At 45.4% G+C, this 19227-nt stretch overlaps 1 protein-coding gene across 2 annotated transcripts; it reads left to right on the top strand.

Annotated features, from left to right (window-relative positions):
• Positions 1-6966: 6966 nt before the first annotated feature.
• Positions 6967-17818, top strand: Coa7 (cytochrome c oxidase assembly factor 7). Of its 2 annotated transcripts, XR_005504397.2 has the most exons (4): positions 6967-7125; positions 10545-10685; positions 13148-13248; positions 15316-15363. XR_005504397.2 is itself a non-coding variant. In NM_001106674.1 (3 exons), the coding sequence occupies exons 1-3, from the start codon at positions 7020-7022 to the stop codon at positions 15762-15764; spliced, it is 696 nt and encodes a 231-aa protein (NP_001100144.1). In that variant the 5' UTR covers positions 6983-7019; the 3' UTR covers positions 15765-17818. The 2 variants fall into 2 exon arrangements, 1 of the variants encoding a protein (NP_001100144.1); NM_001106674.1 differs by lacking the exon at positions 13148-13248 and having other exon boundaries at positions 6983-7125; positions 15316-17818.
• The last annotated feature ends 1409 nt before the right edge of the window (positions 17819-19227 follow it).

Below are 19227 nucleotides of genomic sequence, written 5' to 3' on the forward strand. Positions count from 1 at the left end.
TTTCATCACAGCAATAGAAGCCCTAACTAGGACACCAACAGAAAGCAGATATCAATGCTTCTCCTGAAATAGCTCGTAAGGCTAAATATAGAGACCTGGGAAGTTGGTTCAGCCGTTAAGAGCTCTGGCTGCTCCTCCAGAGGACCCTAATTGAGTCTCAGCACCTACATAGTGGCCCGCCACAATCTGCAACTCCAGTTCCAAGTAATCAGAGTCTCAGTCTCTCTCTCTCTCTCTCTCTCTCTCTCTCTCTCTCTCTCTTCTGAGTACCAGGCACACGGGTGGTACATAGACATAACTGCACATACAGAACAGCCACATACATTAAAGAGAATAGAAAGAAAAGAACTGAGCTGGGCCCTAGCAGGGCACTTCTTTGATCCCAGCACTTGGGAGACAGAGTCAGTAGATCTCCTAGTTGTAGGCCAGCCTGACCTACAGAATGAATTCCAGGACAGCCAGGGCTACACAGAGAAACCCCATCTTTAAAAACAAACAGAACCAGAGGAAAAGAAGGAAGGAAGGAAGGAAGGAGGAAAAGAGGGAAGGAAGGAAGAGGGCATTTTAAAAACGATTTATCTATTCTTTTAATTTCTTGTATGCTTGTACATGTGTGTGGATATACACAGACAAGAACCAGTGCCCAGGGGTTGGGGATTTAGCTCAGTGGTAGAGTGCTTGCCTAGCGAGCACAAGGCCCTGGGTTTGGTCCCCAGCTCCGAAAAAAAAAAAGAAAAGAAAAAAAAAAAAAAAAAAGAACCAGTGCCCAATGAGGTCAGAAGAGGGCACTGAGTCCCATGGAGCTAGAGTTCCCAGTGTGTGTGAGCTTCCCAGTGTAGGTGTTGGGATGTGAACGTGGCTCTTCATGATGGAGCCTTTCATGAGCCACAAATGTCCATAACCGCTGAGTCATCTCTCCAGCCCCGATGGCATGGTTTTAGCATGTGCTCTTACTATTTTGTCTGCTAATAAAGGTGATCTGAAGGGGCTGGAGAGATGGCTCAGTGGTTAAGAGCACTGACTGTTCTTCCAGAGGTCCTGAGTTCAAATCCCAGCAACCGCATGGTGGCTCACAACCATCTATAATAGGATCTGATGTCCTCTTCTGGTGTGTGCATTCAATAAACTGTTCTTGTTTAACTGAGAACAGTGTTTGTACAGTTTATAGATCTTGACATGTAGCCCAGGTTAGCCTTTAACACAGGGCTATCTTCCTGTCACAGCCACCTGAATATAAACATGTGTCACAATGCCTGACTGAAATTAATTTTTAAGAAAAGAGTCTTGGGGTTGGGGATTTAGCTCAGTGGTAGAGCGCTTGCCTAGCAAGCGCAAGGCCCTGGGTTCGGTCCCCAACTCAGAAAAAAAAAAAAGAAAAAAGAAAAGAAAAGAAAAGAGTCTTAGCTGGGCATTGTGGCACATATCTTTAATTGGGAGGCAGAAGCAGGCAGCTCTGCATTCAAGGCAAGCCTAGTCTACAAAGTGAGTTCCAGGACAGCCTGGACTACAGAAAAACCCTGTCTGGAAAACCAGAAAGAGAGAGAAAAGGGGGAGGGGAAGGGAAAAGGAGAGGGAAAGGTGTTTCATGAAACTCTGACTGGCCTAGAACTTGATATGCAACTGAAGATGGCCTTGAACTCTGACCCTCTTGCCTCTACCTCACAAGTGCTAGGATCGCACCATGCCTGTCTTATGAAGTGATGAAGACTGAACACAGGGTACCAGGCAAGTTCTTCAACAGATGAGCTACTTCCTCAGCCTAAATACTTTTTGTTTTTAAATAATGTCTTGCTGTTTTCCAAGCCATCCTGGAACTCCTGGGGCTGAACCCAGGAGAGCTAGGCAAGCACTCTATCACTGTGTGAAACCCCTAGCTCCGGCACACTTTATTTATGTATTTTTATTATTTATTTATTTTATGTATGTGAGTCCACTGTAGCTATCTTCAGACACACCAGAAGAGGGCATCAGATCCCATTACAGATGGTTGTGAGCCACCATGTGGTTGCTGGGAATTGAACTCAGGACCACTGGAAGAGCAGTCAGTGCTCTTAACTGCTGAGCCATCTCTCCAGCCCCCCCCCCTTTTTTTAAGATTAAAATGTTTAAATTTGCATATGTGTGTATGTGCCATGTGTGCAGGTGCCCCGGGAATCCAGAAGAGGACAGCAGAGTGCTCAAAGCTGAAGTTGGTGGTTATGACCTTCAGTATAGCGGGGGAGGGGGAACTGACCTATCATTCTCTGTGAGAGCTGTAAGTACTCTTAACTGCTAATCTCTAGGACAACAGTCTTTATTAATCTAAGGGATGAAATGATCACACTGGAGCTTATTTTTAAAAATTATGCTATTGTATGTGTTATGAGACAGGTGTGTATCTTAGTGAACACATGGAAGCCAGAGGACAATTTTGGGAAGTTAATTCTGTTCTTTGGTTGGTTGGTTTTCTGGAGACAGAGTTTCTCTGTGTAGCCCTAGCTATCCTAGAACTCTCTGTAGACCAAGATGGCCTTGAACTCAGATATCCCCCTTCCTCTTCCTCCTGAGTGTTGAAATTAAAAGCATTTGCCACCATTGCACAGCATAGATTTGATTCTTTCCTTCCACTTTTATGTGGGTTCTGAGGATCAAACTCAAGACTGGCAGGCTTGTACAGCAATTGCCACTACCCACTGAGCCATCTTGTAGGTCTGTGCTGTTTGTAATTAGCTTTCCTTTCACCATTAAGAATAAGAACTTGGGGTGTTGGGGATTTAGCTCAGTGGTAGAGCACTTGCCTAGCAAGCACAAGGCCCTGGGTTCGGTCCCCAGCTCCAGAAAAAAAAAAAAAAAAAAGAATAAGAACTCGGGGGCTGGAGAGATGGCTCAGTGGTTAAGAGCACTGACTGCTCTTCCAGAGGTCCTGAGTTCAATTCCCAGCAACCACATGGTGGCTCACAACCATCTGTAATGGGATCCGATGACCTCTTCTGGTCTGTCTGAAGGCGGCTACAGTGTACTCACATGAAATAAATAAATAAATCTTAAAAAAAAAAAAAAAAAAAGAGCTTACATTTGTGGCCAGGTGTAATTTGACCCCAGCCCTGGAGAGGTAGAGGCAGGCAGATTCTCTGTGCATTCTGTGCCGGCTTGGTCTATAGTCAGTGAGTTCTAGGCCAGTCAGGCCCACACAGTGACACCCTGTCTCAAAAACAAAACAACAAAGAAAGCACACTGAGAGTTTGTCCCCGAGGCACCTTTGTTCACCACCCCTCTACTGCCCTCTACTGCTCAGTACTTCCACTGCAGTTTAACTCCATAAATAAAGACTAAGAGAAAAGCAGTTCTTGTGGCCAGTCCTTGACTTTAATTATCTGTAGCATCTCCACTGAATCCTGTTCTATTTTTATTCTATTTTCTCATAGAGTTGGGCATCCAGCCCGGGGCCTTGCACATGCCAAACGCCCTACCACTGAGCTAAACTACAGCTCCTTCCTCTTTCTGGACCCTCTTACCATCGAAGGGACATAGAAATCAATCTGGTGGAACAAAGAGTTTTATGCCGTTCCCTGAATGACAAGAAACATTTCTTCAACAGTCGCTATATTGAACCAGGCACCATGCTAAGCATAAAACACACACAGATTTTTTTTTAGTTACGTTGACGGGAGGCAATAGATTTGTACTTAGAGGATAGAAATGAGGTCCAGGCTCACAAATGAATAAATATGGTATTGGAATTCCTACCTTTCCCCCTAGTTTTGTCTGTTTGTTGTTATTGCTGTTGGTTTGAGACTAGGTCTCACTCCTTAACTCAGGTTTATCTCAATTTAGTACATAATCAAGGGTGACCTTGAAGACAACTCATGGGTGTCAGTTCTCTCCTTCACTGTGAGAGTCCTGTAGTTTGAACTCAGTGCCCCTGGCGGCAAGCACCTTTATCCTCCTATTCCTCCTCTTTTTCTTCTCTCCACCCTCCTACCTCCAGCACTGAGGATTGAACCCAGGACCTTGAGCACAATGGGAAAGGGCTCCCTCCTCAGAGTGAGGTCATGATTCTCAACTAAGATCTGTCTCCCCAACAAAGCTAGTCCTTTCGTAATACTGTAGCTTTCATTTTTTTCAATGATTACTTTTTTTGTCTTTCTTTCTTTTTTTTTCTTTTTTCTTTTTTCTTTCTCCGGAGCTGGGGACCGAACCCAGCGCTTGCCTAGCAAGTGCTCTACCACTGAGCTAAATCCCCAACCCCCTCAATGATTACTTTTAACAATGGTTCTTAAACGCTTTAACCTCCCTTCTAGCCCAACACCCTCCAGAGGTGGTGGGAAAGGAAGAATATGGGGGAAGTGGATCTGTTTAGAAATTGTTCTTTGGAGCAACTCTCATCTGTGTTGTCTGGAAATCGGCAGTTCAGTTCACAGGTCAGCAGTGGGAGCTCAATCCACTCACAAACACTTCATGGATACACCAGCAGTCCAGTTTGGTAGAGTCTAGATAGCAAACACAAATCAGAGGTGACATAACTTAGCTGAGACAGCCAGGCCTCAGCCAAATCGGCACGAGTCAGCAGGAGGGTCAGGGAGAAGAACACCACCAGGAGAAGTTCTTGGCTGTGCATCTCTCAACAAAGATCAGCAAAGATTCGAGACCAAGAAGTGTGGCCGAGCTTGATCTACAAGCAAGCCCTCTCACTATCCATGGAGTGCTGTTTATACTCCCTCCAACCATCATGTCCTCCATCGGTCTTGCCTCACCACGTCTTGCCTCAGCATATGAGCCTCTCTTAGCTGACATCACTCTGCCAGTCAGCCCGAGTCCAAGGAAGCAGCAGAAGTCACGGCACACAACCAGAAGTTTTTTGATAAGTTTCTCTCTATGGAGTCCTGACAAATGGAGCTCAACTATACAATGTAAGGAGGACCAGTACAAGTATGTTGTTATTGAAGGCTCCTCCATGACGTGTCCTTTCACATGCTTGCTTTAGCAGAGCATTCTTTCACCTGTGTCTTCTTCAGGAAAATACTCCTCCACTTGTTTGCCCCAGCAAAACGCCATCCCACACAACTGATTTTCCAAAGAACCCTTAAGTTTCCACTTCGTAATATATTAGGTAAGGGTCAGTGATTTGCCAAAGAATAAAACCTCAGACTCAAATAGTATGCAAACTCAAAGAGTGTTTAATTCTGCAGAAGTCCAGCATGCTGGGGTCTACTATCTATAAAGATGGAGACCACGAAGTGAGCTCACAGGCCCAATTTATAACACATTAGGGGAATTCCAGAGAGGGATAGGTGACCTCTATCTTAATCTGTTCGCTCTATCTCTAGAGGCATCCTGAACCATTGCTGGGGCTGGGTGGGGTTGGGGGTGGGGGCTGGAAACTGCTGCTGGGGAAGTCTGGAAACTGTTGTTGAAGTTTGGAAACTGCTGCTGACTCATTGTCCTTGCCTCAGGCCTGGTGGTCAGGCCTCTTCTGAGGCCTGGACTTCTCAGTTCTTGGAAACAGAGATTTAGGCCTAGACTCCTAAACTGCCAATTTGAAGCCTGTCATGGAGTCAGCCTGTCTCAATTATACGGAACGAAATCAAGTAAGCATCTACTTGATTAGGTTAGGAGTAGGTTAAGGAGGGAGGCTCAAAACTAAAGGTTAGGTTTTTCCAGCCTGGAACATGTATTCTAAGGGCTCCCTCTAGTGACTAGGGATATAAACAAAATAAAGAACATGGGTAGCTGGATGTGGTATCCTGTATCTGTAATAATACTCAGTAGGCTGAGTGGGGTTGGGGAGGATTGTCTTAAAGTGAGATCTATGGAAAGGAAAAACAAGAGAAACCAGACATAAAAGTAGCCACCTTGAAATGTCAGTTTTACTCAGAGGCTTTGGAGTAAAGCAGATCTTGTGCTATCCTGTGAAAGATGTGTCTTGAAACTGCTTTTAAAAATCATGAGCCCACTCCCAAGTGGCCTCTCCCTTTCCCCTGCCCCAATAAACCTCTTCGGTTTAATAAATTGGTTAGATCTGTTGGATCGTGTGACTTTGTAGCATTCCTTGGTTTCAGTCCACCATGCTGCTGTCCTAACACTAGCTATCACCACCATGTTGTGGTAGTGTTCTCAGCTGATGAGAATAGTAGAATATCCAGAAGCTAACCAATCTTAAGATATATTTACCTAAACATTTTTTAAAAAGATGACTGCAACCTATACACATATTTATATAATAAACCTGAATTCATAACACCCTGAACCCAAAAATAAAATTTCCCTAAAGTCTTTAAACTAATTTTCCCCTAACATTAAGCAATACGAATTTTATTTAGTAATGTTAGAATGTCTATACTGAAAATAATATCTGATTTTTTTGGAAACTATCACAGAGGCCTACTTCTATGCCTATACTTATGTAACAAAACAGTTTTAAATGAATATAGAATAGCTAATCTTTACTATATACTAGATTTTATGCCAAAAATTTCACTTACATCATCCTATCTAACATAACAGTTCTATGAGCGAGGTGGTGTGTATATATGTTAACACGCATGTGTATTTGGGCAACCTCTGCTCTCACTCTTTGCCTCTTGTTTGAGGCAGATCTCTTATTCACTACCATGTCTACTAAGCTAGATGACTGGCCATATATGGGACACACAAGGTACTCAAAATGCTTGCTGCCCAAATAAATGCTTTCCCAAATGAATTTCAAGATCTGCTTTACGATGCTGCAGAGCATGCTGCAAGCTTTGGGAAGGCAGGGATCGGAACTCCCGCCTGAGTCGGCTTTAAACCGGGACTAAAAAACGGATGGCTGGTCCTGACTACAGGGAGAAAACGTTTAAGGAGGGGTGTCCAAAAATGTGAAGAAAAATTGACAGAGGACGTTGCCAACGCAAAGGTTGATGGGAAGCTGTTGTCGTCTCCTCCCCTCCGCCCCCATACTGCAGAGCGCTGACGTCACGCACGCCGCCGGAATGCCCCGCCCCTGGGCTGGCTCACGTGATTGGGGGCGGAGCTAAACGCGATTTGTAGGAGTCGGAGTCATGGCGGGCTTGGTTGACTTCCAGGATGAGGAGCAGGTGAAGTCCTTCCTGGAGAACATGGAGGTGGAGTGCCACTACCAGTGCTACCGCGAAAAGGACCCGGAGGGTGAGCGCTGAACGCGCAGCCTGGGACATAGGGGAGGGACGCGAGCGTGGGCATGCGGACATGGTCACGTGGCGAGCCGAGGACGCCTAAGGACAGGGTCAGGGAACACTACCGGCATGTGGGCGGGGCCTGCTTCAGAGGGCGGAGCACGCAAGCTAGACGCTGTGTAGTCGGGTTTGGGGTGCTAGCACTTTAGGTGTGACGGAAAATGGAACCTCCGCGTACCTGTCTTTGAGGGAATCGGTAACATACAGGAAATAAGTGAAATATGACAGTAGTAAGCGCGAGCCAGACTTGGATCACGCGCCTGTAATTCTAGCGTTCTGGAGGCTGAGGAAGGAGGATCACTTAGAACTCGGGAGTTTAAGGACCAGTCTGGACTACATAGCAAAACCGGGTCCAAAAAGAAGAATTGGAGAGGAGACTGGAGTGATGGTCCAGCAGTCAGGAACCCATACTGCTTTTGCAAGACGACTGGAGCACCCTCATGGGGCAGTTTACAAGCATCTGTAACTCCAGTTCTAGGAGATCCAATGCCTCTGGCCTCTGCTGCCTCCACACCACATGCTCATATACACACATGTCCATAATTTAAAATAATAAAATTAAACCTTTTTTTTTTCTTGAGACTGTCATTATGTAGCTTTGCCTGGCCTGGAACTCCCCTCTGTCAACCAGGCTAGCCTGAAACTTAGATATCTGCTAGCCTCTGTCTCCAAAGTGCTGGAAGGTGTGGACCACCACCCAGCACAAAATTCAATTTTTTTAAAAAAGTAAGTGAAATAGGATAAAAGAACTAAATGAAAGACACTGCCCAATGGCATGGCTTTTGAATAAAGCTTTGAAGGAGGAAAGGAACCATTCATTGTAAGTCTTTGCCAGGCAGAGGAAATGAAAAGGTCAGAGGCAGAAATGGCCTCTTGTGTGCAATAAGGTAGTGGAGTGTATGGTTGATTGATGCCCTGAGACGCATCCAGTGTCTGTGAGTTGTTGTCCTATTGTTTTATTTAAGGGAAAAGAATGAAAATGGCCCTGGCCTACCTTTCCAGTAGCTTAAAGTCTAATTCCCAAGAAACAACTTGGTATTTTTTGAAATGAGTCCACTATAGCGTGACTCTGGATGAGGAACCCAGGATCTTTGGGAGCTAGTCCGTGCCACAGTGGAAGAGAGATTTCAGAGGAATGGACCCTCTGAGGACCGGGGTGGTTGGGCATAGTCCACAGAAGTGAGCTGTGCAGTCAGTGGGGGAGAGAGAGGTGGGAGAACAAAGTGCTCTTTTGGAATTCAGGATTGCTCAGAATCAAGTCAAATTAATTTTTGTTGTTTTGCTGTCCTGAGGCTCAGACCCAGGGCTTCTGAGTGTGGTAGGCAAGTTTTCTACTGAGCTCTAGCTCCCGTTGCAGAATTAAGTTTGTACAGGAAGCCTGCTGCAGTGTACCCTGCCTTCTGAGTAAGGCCTGATTCTGTAGGCTTGTTTGAGGAGTTGGTGGTAGTTGGTGTGTTAGTTATGTGGAGGAGATGCAGAGCAGGGAGTAGAGGAGAGCAGTGTGAGAACTGCCGAGGGCAGGACTGTAGGTCTGGTGGTTGAGTGCTCGCCTAGTGTACATGAGGCCCTGAGTACTAGTCCTGGCTCAGGCTGCATATGGCTGCACATGCTTGGTGTGTGATCCTAGCACTCGAGGGACATCCTTAGCTACATAGTGAGTTCTGCTCCAGCCTAGGTTATATAAGACCCTGTCTCAAACGCATAAAAATAACATGAATTATTTGTTCTCAATGTTAGAATGCTCTCTCACTAGTTAGCTTCCTCTGCAATCATCCAGGCAGGTGCAAATAAACGCATTTGTGCGATGTTTTTTAAAATGCAAAGTGAATCATCACTTCTCCTCTTTTTAAGAGATTTCTCAGTATTGTTTTTCATTGTGGGGACTGGGATTGAACCAAGAGCTTCCGGAACTATAGTCGGGGACTGTGCCACTGAGCTACACCTCCAGCCCCACGCTCCTACTCCTGAAACCCCTTCTGTCCTTTATAGTTTGGAGTAACATGCTCACCATGGAGAGGCACAGCACTGATTTCTTTGGGTGTTTTATAGGTTCTTGTCTTCATGCCTCCTTACCTCAGCCTCCTCCTACCATATTTGTGCTGTGTTTATTTCCTCTTCTCCGTTTATCTACACAGTCTTTCTCCTGGACTTTCTGGACCCTCTCCGTTTCGTTGTCTGATAGGGGTGGAGCCGCCCAGGGCCTTGTGTTTGCTTTGTTGGGCGCAGCACCTTCGGCCCCTCAGTCCTTAAGTAACTAATGCTTTCTTTATATTTCGGTCTCAGCTCAGCTATCACAGTCCTTGGTGAGACCTTCCTTGGTGCCCAAACTATGTTAACTGTAAGACCTTCAATAAACTATCTTATCAGCCTGTCTTATTTAATTTGATGTAGTGTTTGAAAACTAAGTTCTTTATTATTGTATTTCCTCCTTTCCTAGCCTGCCTGAGCTATGCTCTTTCATAAGGTCTGAAGGGTGACTTTGAACTCCTTATCTTGTCTCCACCTTGGGAGTGCACACTATAGATGTGCACTTGCATGCATGCCTGGCTTAAGCCTATAAATATTAGGAGGGCAAATGACAGTGTGCTTAGCAGTTGTATCTGTCATATACTTTGTTTTTTTTTTTAAATTTATTTATTATATATAAGTACACTGTAGCTGTCTTCATGCACACCAGAAGAGGGCATCAGATCTCATTACAGATGGTTGTGGGCCACCATGTGGTTGCTGGGATTTGAACTCAGGACTTCTGGAAGAGCCACCAGTGCTCTTAACCGCTGAGCCATTTCTCCAGCCCTGTCATATACTTTCATACATGAGCTAGTGTATATAAATATCTTCAAATATTTGATGACTGAAAATGCTCTTCAATGCTGCTGGGAATGCTAAGACACTGGCTAGAACTGGGGAATCCCAGATATGGGAAACTTACTCCCCACTGCTTTGGTATCTTCCACTTCTATTTTCTGGGCTTCAGGTTCCCCAGGCCAGGGAGTAAGGTAGTTGGTTACCTCTCGATTCTGGTTTTCTACTGCAAGAGACATTCACAAACTCTTACAGGTTTTAGTGATTTTATTACAGAACTTGCAGAGAGGTTTCAAAGCTAGTACAGTGTCAGTCATTGGAAGTCGGCTAGTGGTTAGGCCAGGCCAACAGGGATCAGATGGTCTGGTAGAGGTGGAGCCATTGCTGGGGTTGGTCTCCTGATCTGTACATTGCTGGCCAGTGGGAGACACGTCCCCTTTTAAGAAAGGCTGGACACTGCGTCTCTGCTAAATCTGATTGGCACAGTTGAGAGCTAGACTTGATCTGATTGTACCTGGGCCCCCTGAACAGCAGCTGCTGGCATGATTACTCTTCCCTCTTCTCTAGGTTGCTATCGACTGGTGGACTATCTGGAAGGAATCCAAAAGAATTTTGATGAAGCCGCAAAGGTGCTGAAGTTCAACTGTGAGAAATATGGGCATGGTGACAGCTGTTACAAGCTGGGGGGCTATTACGTGACTGGAAAAGGTGAGGAGATGCAGGTCTTCACAGGCCTGGGGGACTGTTGTGGACAGAGTACAGTCAGGGGTTCAGCAGGGAGGTAGTGGAAGAACATGGCTCTTTTTTTTTTTTTTTTTTTTTTTTTTGGTTCTTTTTTTCGGAGCTGGGGACCGAACCCAGGGCCTTGCGCTTCCTAGGTAAGCGCTCTACCACTGAGCTAAATCCCCAGCCCCAAGAACATGGCTCTTTAAGTGAAGCAACCTTTGGGGTTACTGTTTGCACACTGTAGGACCTTGGTTAGTTAATAAAGCAGGGTTTTACTGTAGCTTCACTGACTGTGCTGGCTAGAGTTGTCTGAAAGGAAGGAACCCCAGTTGAAAAACTGCCTCCATTAGATCAGGCTGTAGGGCATTCTCTTCATTAATATAATGTGGGAAAGTCCAGCCCACGGTAGGTAGTGCCATCCTGGGCAGGTGGTCCTGGGTTCTATAGAAGCAGTCTGAGCAAACCATGGGGAGCAAGCCAGTAAGTAGCATCCTCCCTGACCTCTGCATCAGCTCCTGCCTCTGGGTTTCTATCCTGCTTGAGTTCCTGCCCTGACTTCCTTCAGTGATACACTATGGAGGTGTAGCCAAATGAACCCTTTCCTCCCCAAGTTGCTTTTAGTAATGGTGTTTCAGCACAGCAATAGAACCTGATTGGTTATTTCTCTGTCGATAAAATGATCCAATTCAAGCCAGATTAGATTATATTAAAGGCAGGTTCATTGGGAAGCTGCTCTTGGGCGAGTTCACTGGCCCCAAGGATTGAGGCCAGGGGAGTCGCCATGGGTAGTGGGGGAAGAAAGAGAGACAACAGGAGAGAAGGAGAAGAAAGGGGAGGGGGAGGCCAAATGTCTGGATTATTCCAGGAAAAGCCTCTGGAGCAAGGGCAGCCCAGCCACTGGGCTGGAAAGTTTAGGGGTAGGGACAGGATATGCCAGGTAGGGACTGAGGGATGCTGGGAGAACCTGGAAGTCAGGTCAGCTTTGATACATGAACTATGCACCTCAATCCCTTGACCCAGGGTCTAAAATCAAAAAGAAACCCTAAGACACTGATCTAGAATTCAATTGTAGTCCACACTAGCCTGGAGTGTTCAGGAACCTTCTGGCTCTGCTTGTTGAGTGGGAAATTACAGATGAGGCCTTACAACCATCCCAGCCTTAGCTAGCCATTCTTAACTCTGTGCACCAGTTTTATCACCTGTAGACTGGGAGAAGTAGGGCCTGGACTTAGTGCAGTTGGATTACAGATTGAGATCCTGTCTCAGAACTCAAAAGAAAAATGTAAGGAAATAGTTCTTGCTCCATAGGATTGTTGTGGGGATGATAGGTGGGTGGGTAGATCGATGGATGGGTGGGTGGGCAAATGGATGGATGGATGGATGGATGGATGGATGGATGGATGGATGGATGGATGGGTGGGTGGGTGGATAGGTGGGTAGATCGATGGATGGGTGGGTAGATCGATGGATGGGTAGGTGGATGGATGGATGGATGGATGGGTGGATGGGTGGGTAGATCGATGGATGGGTGGATAGATGGGTAGATGGATGGGTGGATGGATGGATGGATGGATGGGTGGATGGATGGATGGGTGGGTGGGTGGATGGATGGGTGGATGGATGGATGGGTGGATGGATGGATGGGTGGGTGGATGGATGAAATGCGTATTGGAGTAGACTACAGACCACCAAGAATTCTTTATTTGTCAGTGGCTGAGAGAAGATTCACACCAGAAAGAACTCTCCCCTGAGTTGAAGTAGGGTGGGTTGGTAAAGTCCAGATCACAGTTGCATCACACGGGGTGGGTTTTGGGTGTGGGTTTGTTAAAACAGTTTGTTTTATGTTGTAAAACAATGGACCTCCAGAAACTGCATGAGAACGCTCTGCTCAGCAGGATGTGTGTGTGGGGGTCTGGGGAGCAGTTGGATAGAATTAGATAAACTAGAACAAAATGGAATTACTTTGGGCAGCTCAGGTAAAGACATTAATATGTGGGCTGTAGAGATGGCTTAGTAGTTAAGAGCACTTGTTCTGGCAGAGGAGCCAGGTTCACAACCATTTGTAAGTCTAGTTCCAGGAGACTCAGCTTCTGACCTCCTCAAGCACCATGCTTGCACAGAGGTGCATGTACATACACACAGGCAAAATACTTGTATAAAATAAATAAAATTTAAAAATGAAATATTAGTAAAGCCATTAGGATATGCTGAGCAGAGTTGAGTAATTAGCCTTTATATTTTTTTCTCATATCCTAATTGACATTATCTTAATAGATAATGCTAAGTTTTTACCAGATAATAAGTTATCTCTTCTCCTCTGTGGGTTAGGAGTTCAGGGTTGGTTTAGCAGAGTGTCTTGGTCAAAACCCTGGACAGGGAGGCATTGCTGTAGTTGCTGAAGGCTTGACTAAAGCTCCCATTTAAATGTTGACCTCTCACTCTAGTCCTGTCAGCTCTTGTCAGGAGATCCCGGCAACGGTGAGCTCTCCTTCTCTCTGGGCTGCTTCATCATGTCTCCTCACGACCTGTTTTTATTTCCTTCAAAGTAAGTACCCCAGTAAAGAAATCCAAGAGTGTTTGGCTCAGTGGTTTACACTGGCTGCTCTTCCAGGAGAGCTGGGTTCCATTCCCATTACCACATAGCAGTTACAACATTCTGTAACTCCAGTTCTCTATCTGATGCCCCACAGGCATGCATGTGATACTAAGGCACATATGCAGGCACCCATTTATATTTGTTAAAATAAGAGAGAAGGAAGGCAGGGAAGGAGAGGCAAGAGCATTGGACAGGCACAGCATTTGGAGCCAGAGACAGATGTATATCTTCTGAGGCTAGCCTAAGCTACATAAGAAAGTTCCAGGACAACCAAAACTATGTAATAGGAAAATCCTTTCTTAGAGAGAGAGAACAGAATCCAATACCTTTTAAAATGAGCATTTATTTATGAGTGTCTGTCTCTGTGGGCATGTGTGTACCATAGTGAATGTGTGAAGGTCAGAGGGATACTTTGCAGGAGTCAGTTCTCTCTACCATGTCAGTCCCAGGAATTGAACTGAGGTCAGACTTGCTAGTAAGCCTTTACCTGACAACTATCTTGACAGCCCAGCAGTGTCTTTTATGGTCTATATTAGAGAGCCACATTTTTTCATTTCTATCACGTTCTGTTTTTTAGAAGTAAGCTACTAGGGCCAGAGAGATGGCTCAGTGGTTAAGAGGACTGACTGCTCTTTCAGAGGTCCTGAGTTCAGTTCCCAGCAACCATATGGTGTGGCTCACAACCATCTGTTATAGGATCTGATGCCCTCTTCTGGTGTGTCTGAAGACAGCTACAGTATACTCACATACATAAAATAAATAAATCATTCTTTAAAAAAAGAAAGTAAGTCACTAAATTTGGCTCACAGAAAGGAGAAAGGACTTGAGTTCTAATCTTTGTCAGACACTATGGCGCATCCCCAACCACAGCACTCAAGAGTTCAAGGCCAGCCTGAGTACATGTAATAAGACTTTATTTCAAAAAGAACAAAGTCCCAGAACTGGGGATAAATAAAAAAAAAATGACCACCACTTTTTTAGACAACCTTTTGTAGCTTAGGTGATCTGAAACTTTGTCTTCCCCTTCCTCTTCTTTGAGCTAGGATTATAGATATCTGCTGCCATTCCCAGCTCCTGGATCATTTCTTCCTTTTCTAGTTTTTTAGCAGTTTTGTTTTCTTGTGCGTGTGTGTTTGTTTTGAGACAGTTCTCTCTATTATGTAGATCTGGGTATCATGGAACTCACAGACATCCTCCTGCTTCCTGCCTTTCAAGTGTTGAGATTAAAGTAGTATACCACACACTGGGCCTTGTTTGTTTGTTTGTTTGTTTGTTTGTTTGTTTGTTAAGTCTGCCCTGGGAGGTTTGTTCTTGGAACTTTGTAGGATCAGAATGGATAGGTTCTCTAGGTCCTAGTGCACAGAGTTTTCACATAAATACACACACATCCTTCCATACACTTGAAATCATTTCTAGTTTGTGTTACCTAAGACAGGATAAACACTACTGTCAATAGTTGTCATACGGTGTACTGTTCTGGGAATGATGATGGGGGAAGTCCATACATTTTTTTACCACAGCCATGGTTTTGTCCCCGGAATATTTTCAGTCCGTGGTTAGTTAAATTTGCAGCTGCTGTCTGGTTTGAATGCTGTAATAGTGTTTTTAACTAATGGAATCTGCATATGCAGAACTCATAAATATGTAGCGCCAACTGTAAGTTTAGATTAAGAAACATCCAGTTACTTATTTTAAAACGCTCTGTTCTCACTGTAGCCCCAGGAGGTAGTCTCTGGTGCTCGGATTTGGCATGTCTCTTCCTGTCTTGGCTTCCCTGTAAGAAAGTGTGTGAACCAAAGATTTCATAGCTACCTAACTGGCTACCCTCCTCCATATTGCTTTAGCTTACAGGATTTGACTCGGGGATTGTTCCCCAACCTTGGCTAGAAGCAAAGGTTCAGCCCTGGTGACTAAGGATTGAACCCTGGCCTGCTGAATGTTAGGCAAAAGCTCTCCACTGGGCTTTCTAGCCAGCCCTTGAGTTTACTTTTTCTTCTTTGTTTTCTGTCTTTGCAGGTGGCCTCACTCAGGACCTAAAGGCTGCCTTTTCCTGCTTTCTGATGGCCTGTGAGAAACCAGGAAAGAAGTCTGTGGAATCCTGTCACAATGTTGGGCTATTGGCACATGACGGACAGGTTAATGAGGATGGCCAGCCTGACCTGGGGAAGGCCAGGGACTATTACACCAGGGCCTGTGATGGCAGCTACGCAGCCAGCTGCTTCAACCTCAGTGCCATGTTTCTCCAGGGCGCCCCTGGCTTTCCTAAGGACATGGGTCTGGCGTGTAAATATTCAATGAAGGCCTGCGACCTGGGCCATGTTTGGGCCTGTGCCAATGCCAGCCGCATGTACAAACTGGGGGATGGTGTTGATAAGGACGAGGCCAAGGCTGAAATGTTGAAAAACAGGGCCCAGCAGCTGCACAAAGAACAGCAGAAGAACGTCCAACCTTTAACATTTGGGTGACGTGTGGCCCACCCCCTTCCAAGCAACAGCTTCACCCTGGCAGCTCCTCTCTGATCACAGATGAGCCCTTGAAGGTCACTCAGTGCCATCTGCTCCAGAGTGTCACCTGCTGGGAGTGATCAGAAGTGTTTTAGTAAATAATCCTTTGTGTTTGCTCTATGAGGACACCTACGTTTATGGGGTGTGTGTGTGTTAATTTCTAGACTGGACCTATGAAGAATAGGAGTAAACTGCGGGGCTGTAGATTTTGGGGGCTTGGGGAGACAAAGAGAAGTTGGGAAACTTCGCAGCCATGGGCCTGAAAGAGTCAGCAATCATTATCATTTTAGTCGGAAGAGCTTGAAAATTAGAAAGTATCCTAATTTGCATAACAGAGGTCTTAGAACAGCGAGCAGTCACGACTGCCGCCCTCTGCCTTATATAACCCAACGGTGGTGTGGGCTCCTTGCCGATACAGTCAGACCTTTCAGCAGATTTAGAGGGATCAGGAGCCTTGTGCTGAAGAGAGTTGAGGTGGTTATATTAGCCTTGCTGTTGCCAAAGGAGACAAAACCTAAGCCTCCCTCCTCTAGACAAGTCGCTGGCAGTTAAAAATTAGCCTCTCGACTGGCTCTGTTCCTCGCAGGAAGACAGATGACTCTGGAAGCAGCTCCAGATAGGAATTTGGGACATGCTGACAGGAAGTTGTCCACTCAACAGAGCCTTTTTATTCCTACTTTTTTTTTTTTTTTTTTAAAAACAGGCCCTGAGCAGCCTTCTGCTGGCCTTAAACTCCTAGCCCTGCCCCAGCCCCACTGGTGCAGGGATTACAGGCGTACACCACATTGCCAGGCAGGACCGAATCTGTTAACCGTCCAGATGAATGAAGTGTTTCCGTTGCTTTTCCATCTGCTGTGCTATTGGTCTCCAGATCCTGGCAGAATGGATGGAGTGTGTTCATCATGGTGGCTGTCTTTGTGTGTGTGCCTTTTTAAGAATTTTTTCCTTCTGTTGTCTCTGTACTTGTCACCAGGGGGCGAGCTTGTCCTTTTCCGTCACTACCCTGGCCCCCTTTTCCAGGCTGGCAGCCGGCTGCTCTAGAAGAAAGGCTTTGAAGGTTGTAAGCACAGCCACTGCCCTCTGAAGTTGGTACAGGAGACCGTTTTTCCTGAGCACACAGACAGCTTTTAAAAGACAACAAGTTTGTTTTTAGAATGTCTTGAAAATAGTATTTGGTATGATTGAACACCAGAGGCCAACAAAAGGCACTGGGAAGATACTAACCCTGGGCAGCTATACATAAAAACCACATGAACGAGTCACCAACGAGTCTGCAGCTCCTGATGACCCACGTTTAATCCCTGAGATCACACAGTGGAAGTAGACACCTGAGTCCTGCACAATGCCCTCTCACCCATGAAGGCGTGCACACGCAGTAAATGAATACATGGAATAAAACATGTAAAACGAGACAAATGACTATGGGTACATAGTGAGACCCTGTCTAAAGGGGAAAAAAGATAGAGAAATAGCAAATGTATGTATGAGATGCCCTCCGTAGCATGGCAGGAGGGTGTATACTGCACTGAACACTGCTGTGACTAGAGGGGCCAAACCGCAGTGCAGGGGGAATTCGGAGTGGCAGGGACATGCGTCATGAACAGGGACAAACAATGGCACAGCCACTTGGGGAGACAGTTGATCAGTATTTAAACGAAATATACAGTGTCTTTTGGTAATCTTGTACGTTTCTAATTCCCCAGGGGAATTAAAAAGATCCTCATACCAAAAGCAGCATGTGTGTTTCCTTAGGAGCCTATTTATAATTGCCCAAACTTGGAAGCAATGAAGGTGTCCTTCAGTAAAGACGATGGGACATCTACTACAAAATTAATGAGTCACAAAAGACATAGAGGGCCTTAACAAATGGAAGGCCAATCTGAAAGGATTCTTGATTACAACTGTAGGATACTGGCATCCTCAAAAAGTCTTAGCTCTCAGAAGGCAGAGGCAGGTGGATCTCTTGAGTTGGAGGCCATCCAGGGTTGTATATAGCAACCTTGTCTTGAAAAACCAAAAAAGAAAAAAACTAGAGATAAGTTAGAGCTTGGCATTGTGGCTCATGGTAGAGCACTGTTCCTGGGCCTTATCAGTTCCAGCACTGCAGTTAAATCTGAGGTGGCTGACCGCAGAGCTGACCTAGCAGATAGGAGCACTAACTCCTCTTATCGAGGACCTGAGTTTGGTTCTGTCACCCTCATGTCAGCTCAGACCCTTCTAAGTCCTGTGTCAGGGGTTCCGATAACCTCTTCTGGCCTCTGCAGGCATACATGGAACACCAGTATATACACAGGCAAAAGTCATTTATACAGAGCATAAAACTCTAAAAGAAGTTCACATGGCAGGATGGTTGGAGAACAGTATTTTAGGCTCACGAGACCATTCTGTATGGTACTTTTGCCAGTAAATACAGGTCATGAGCCATTTTTTCAAGTTGGAAAAATGTGAAGAGTGAACCGTGAGGTAAGCCAGGGCTTTAGGGATGGTGTGTTTACATAAGCCGTCAGCAGAGGGTGGTGAGGCTGTTTTGTGTAAGGGCTGATCTTTTCATACATAGGAAATTGCTATATTGTCTCAATTTTGCTGTGAACCAAAGCTCTAAGAAAATGTATTCAAAACAAAGTCACCCAGATACTACCTCACACCCAGTAGGACCACTACTATTAACACAAATGTCATGTATAAATTGGAGCCTTACATACTGTTGGTGGAAAATTGACAGCTTAGAAATAAATTATTTTATGAAATAAATTGCTTGCAAAGGTTTGTGACTATCAGCTTAGAAGACAGTGCCTGGACTTTAGCTCTTAGGGATGTTTACCGTTCTGGATTAGTCAGAGGCAGACTAAGCCTATGTGTTTAGGCACCTGATAGTGAGAAAGATAGGAAATTTTAAATTAGCCCCGTGAGCCAGTAATTCCACCTCTGTATGCACATCTGCAGGGAACTGAAAGCTGGGTCTCCTGGGACTTCTTTGTAGCCTGTGTTCATAGAAATATCAGCCAAAGGTCCAAGCAGCCGAGATGCCAGTGGATGAAAAAGCAGGATGCTGGCACACACTGATGCTTTTTTTTTTTTTTTAAATAAGGTGGGGTGGGGTTGGGAGCTTGAGAGGTGACTCTGGTTGAGAGCACTGCTGTTCTTCCAAGGACCCAGGTTTGATTTCCAGCACCCACATGGCTGCCTACAGCTGTCTCGTGCCCTCCTTTGGGCTTCTCAGCCACCTGTGCATGCGTACACACACATACAATTTGTTTTAACCTTATTTTTTAACATAACTGTGTATATGTGTATTTTGGCTGCATGTCTGTAGGTCTGCTCACCTCTTGTGTGCTAGTAGCCTAGAGCTGGAGTCTCAGGAAGTTGTGAGCCACCATATGGGTCCTGGGAACTAAACTCAGGTCCTCTAGAAGGGCAACAGTTT

The sequence above is a fragment of the Rattus norvegicus genome, chromosome 5, assembly GCF_036323735.1.
Source record: "Rattus norvegicus strain BN/NHsdMcwi chromosome 5, GRCr8, whole genome shotgun sequence".
NCBI lineage: Eukaryota > Metazoa > Chordata > Mammalia > Rodentia > Muridae > Rattus > Rattus norvegicus.

What these genes read in the sequence shown, in the direction of transcription:
- Coa7 (NM_001106674.1), top strand. Translation starts at nt 7,020, where the DNA reads ATGGCGGGCTTGGTTGACTTCCAGGATGAGGAGCAGGTGAAGTCCTTC. An exon ending in CCGCGAAAAGGACCCGGAGG is followed by an intron (nt 7,126 to 10,544) that starts GTGAGCGCTGAA and finishes CCTCTTCTCTAG; the next exon opens with GTTGCTATCGACTGGTGGAC. An exon ending in CTATTACGTGACTGGAAAAG is followed by an intron (nt 10,686 to 15,315) that starts GTGAGGAGATGC and finishes CTGTCTTTGCAG; the next exon opens with GTGGCCTCACTCAGGACCTA.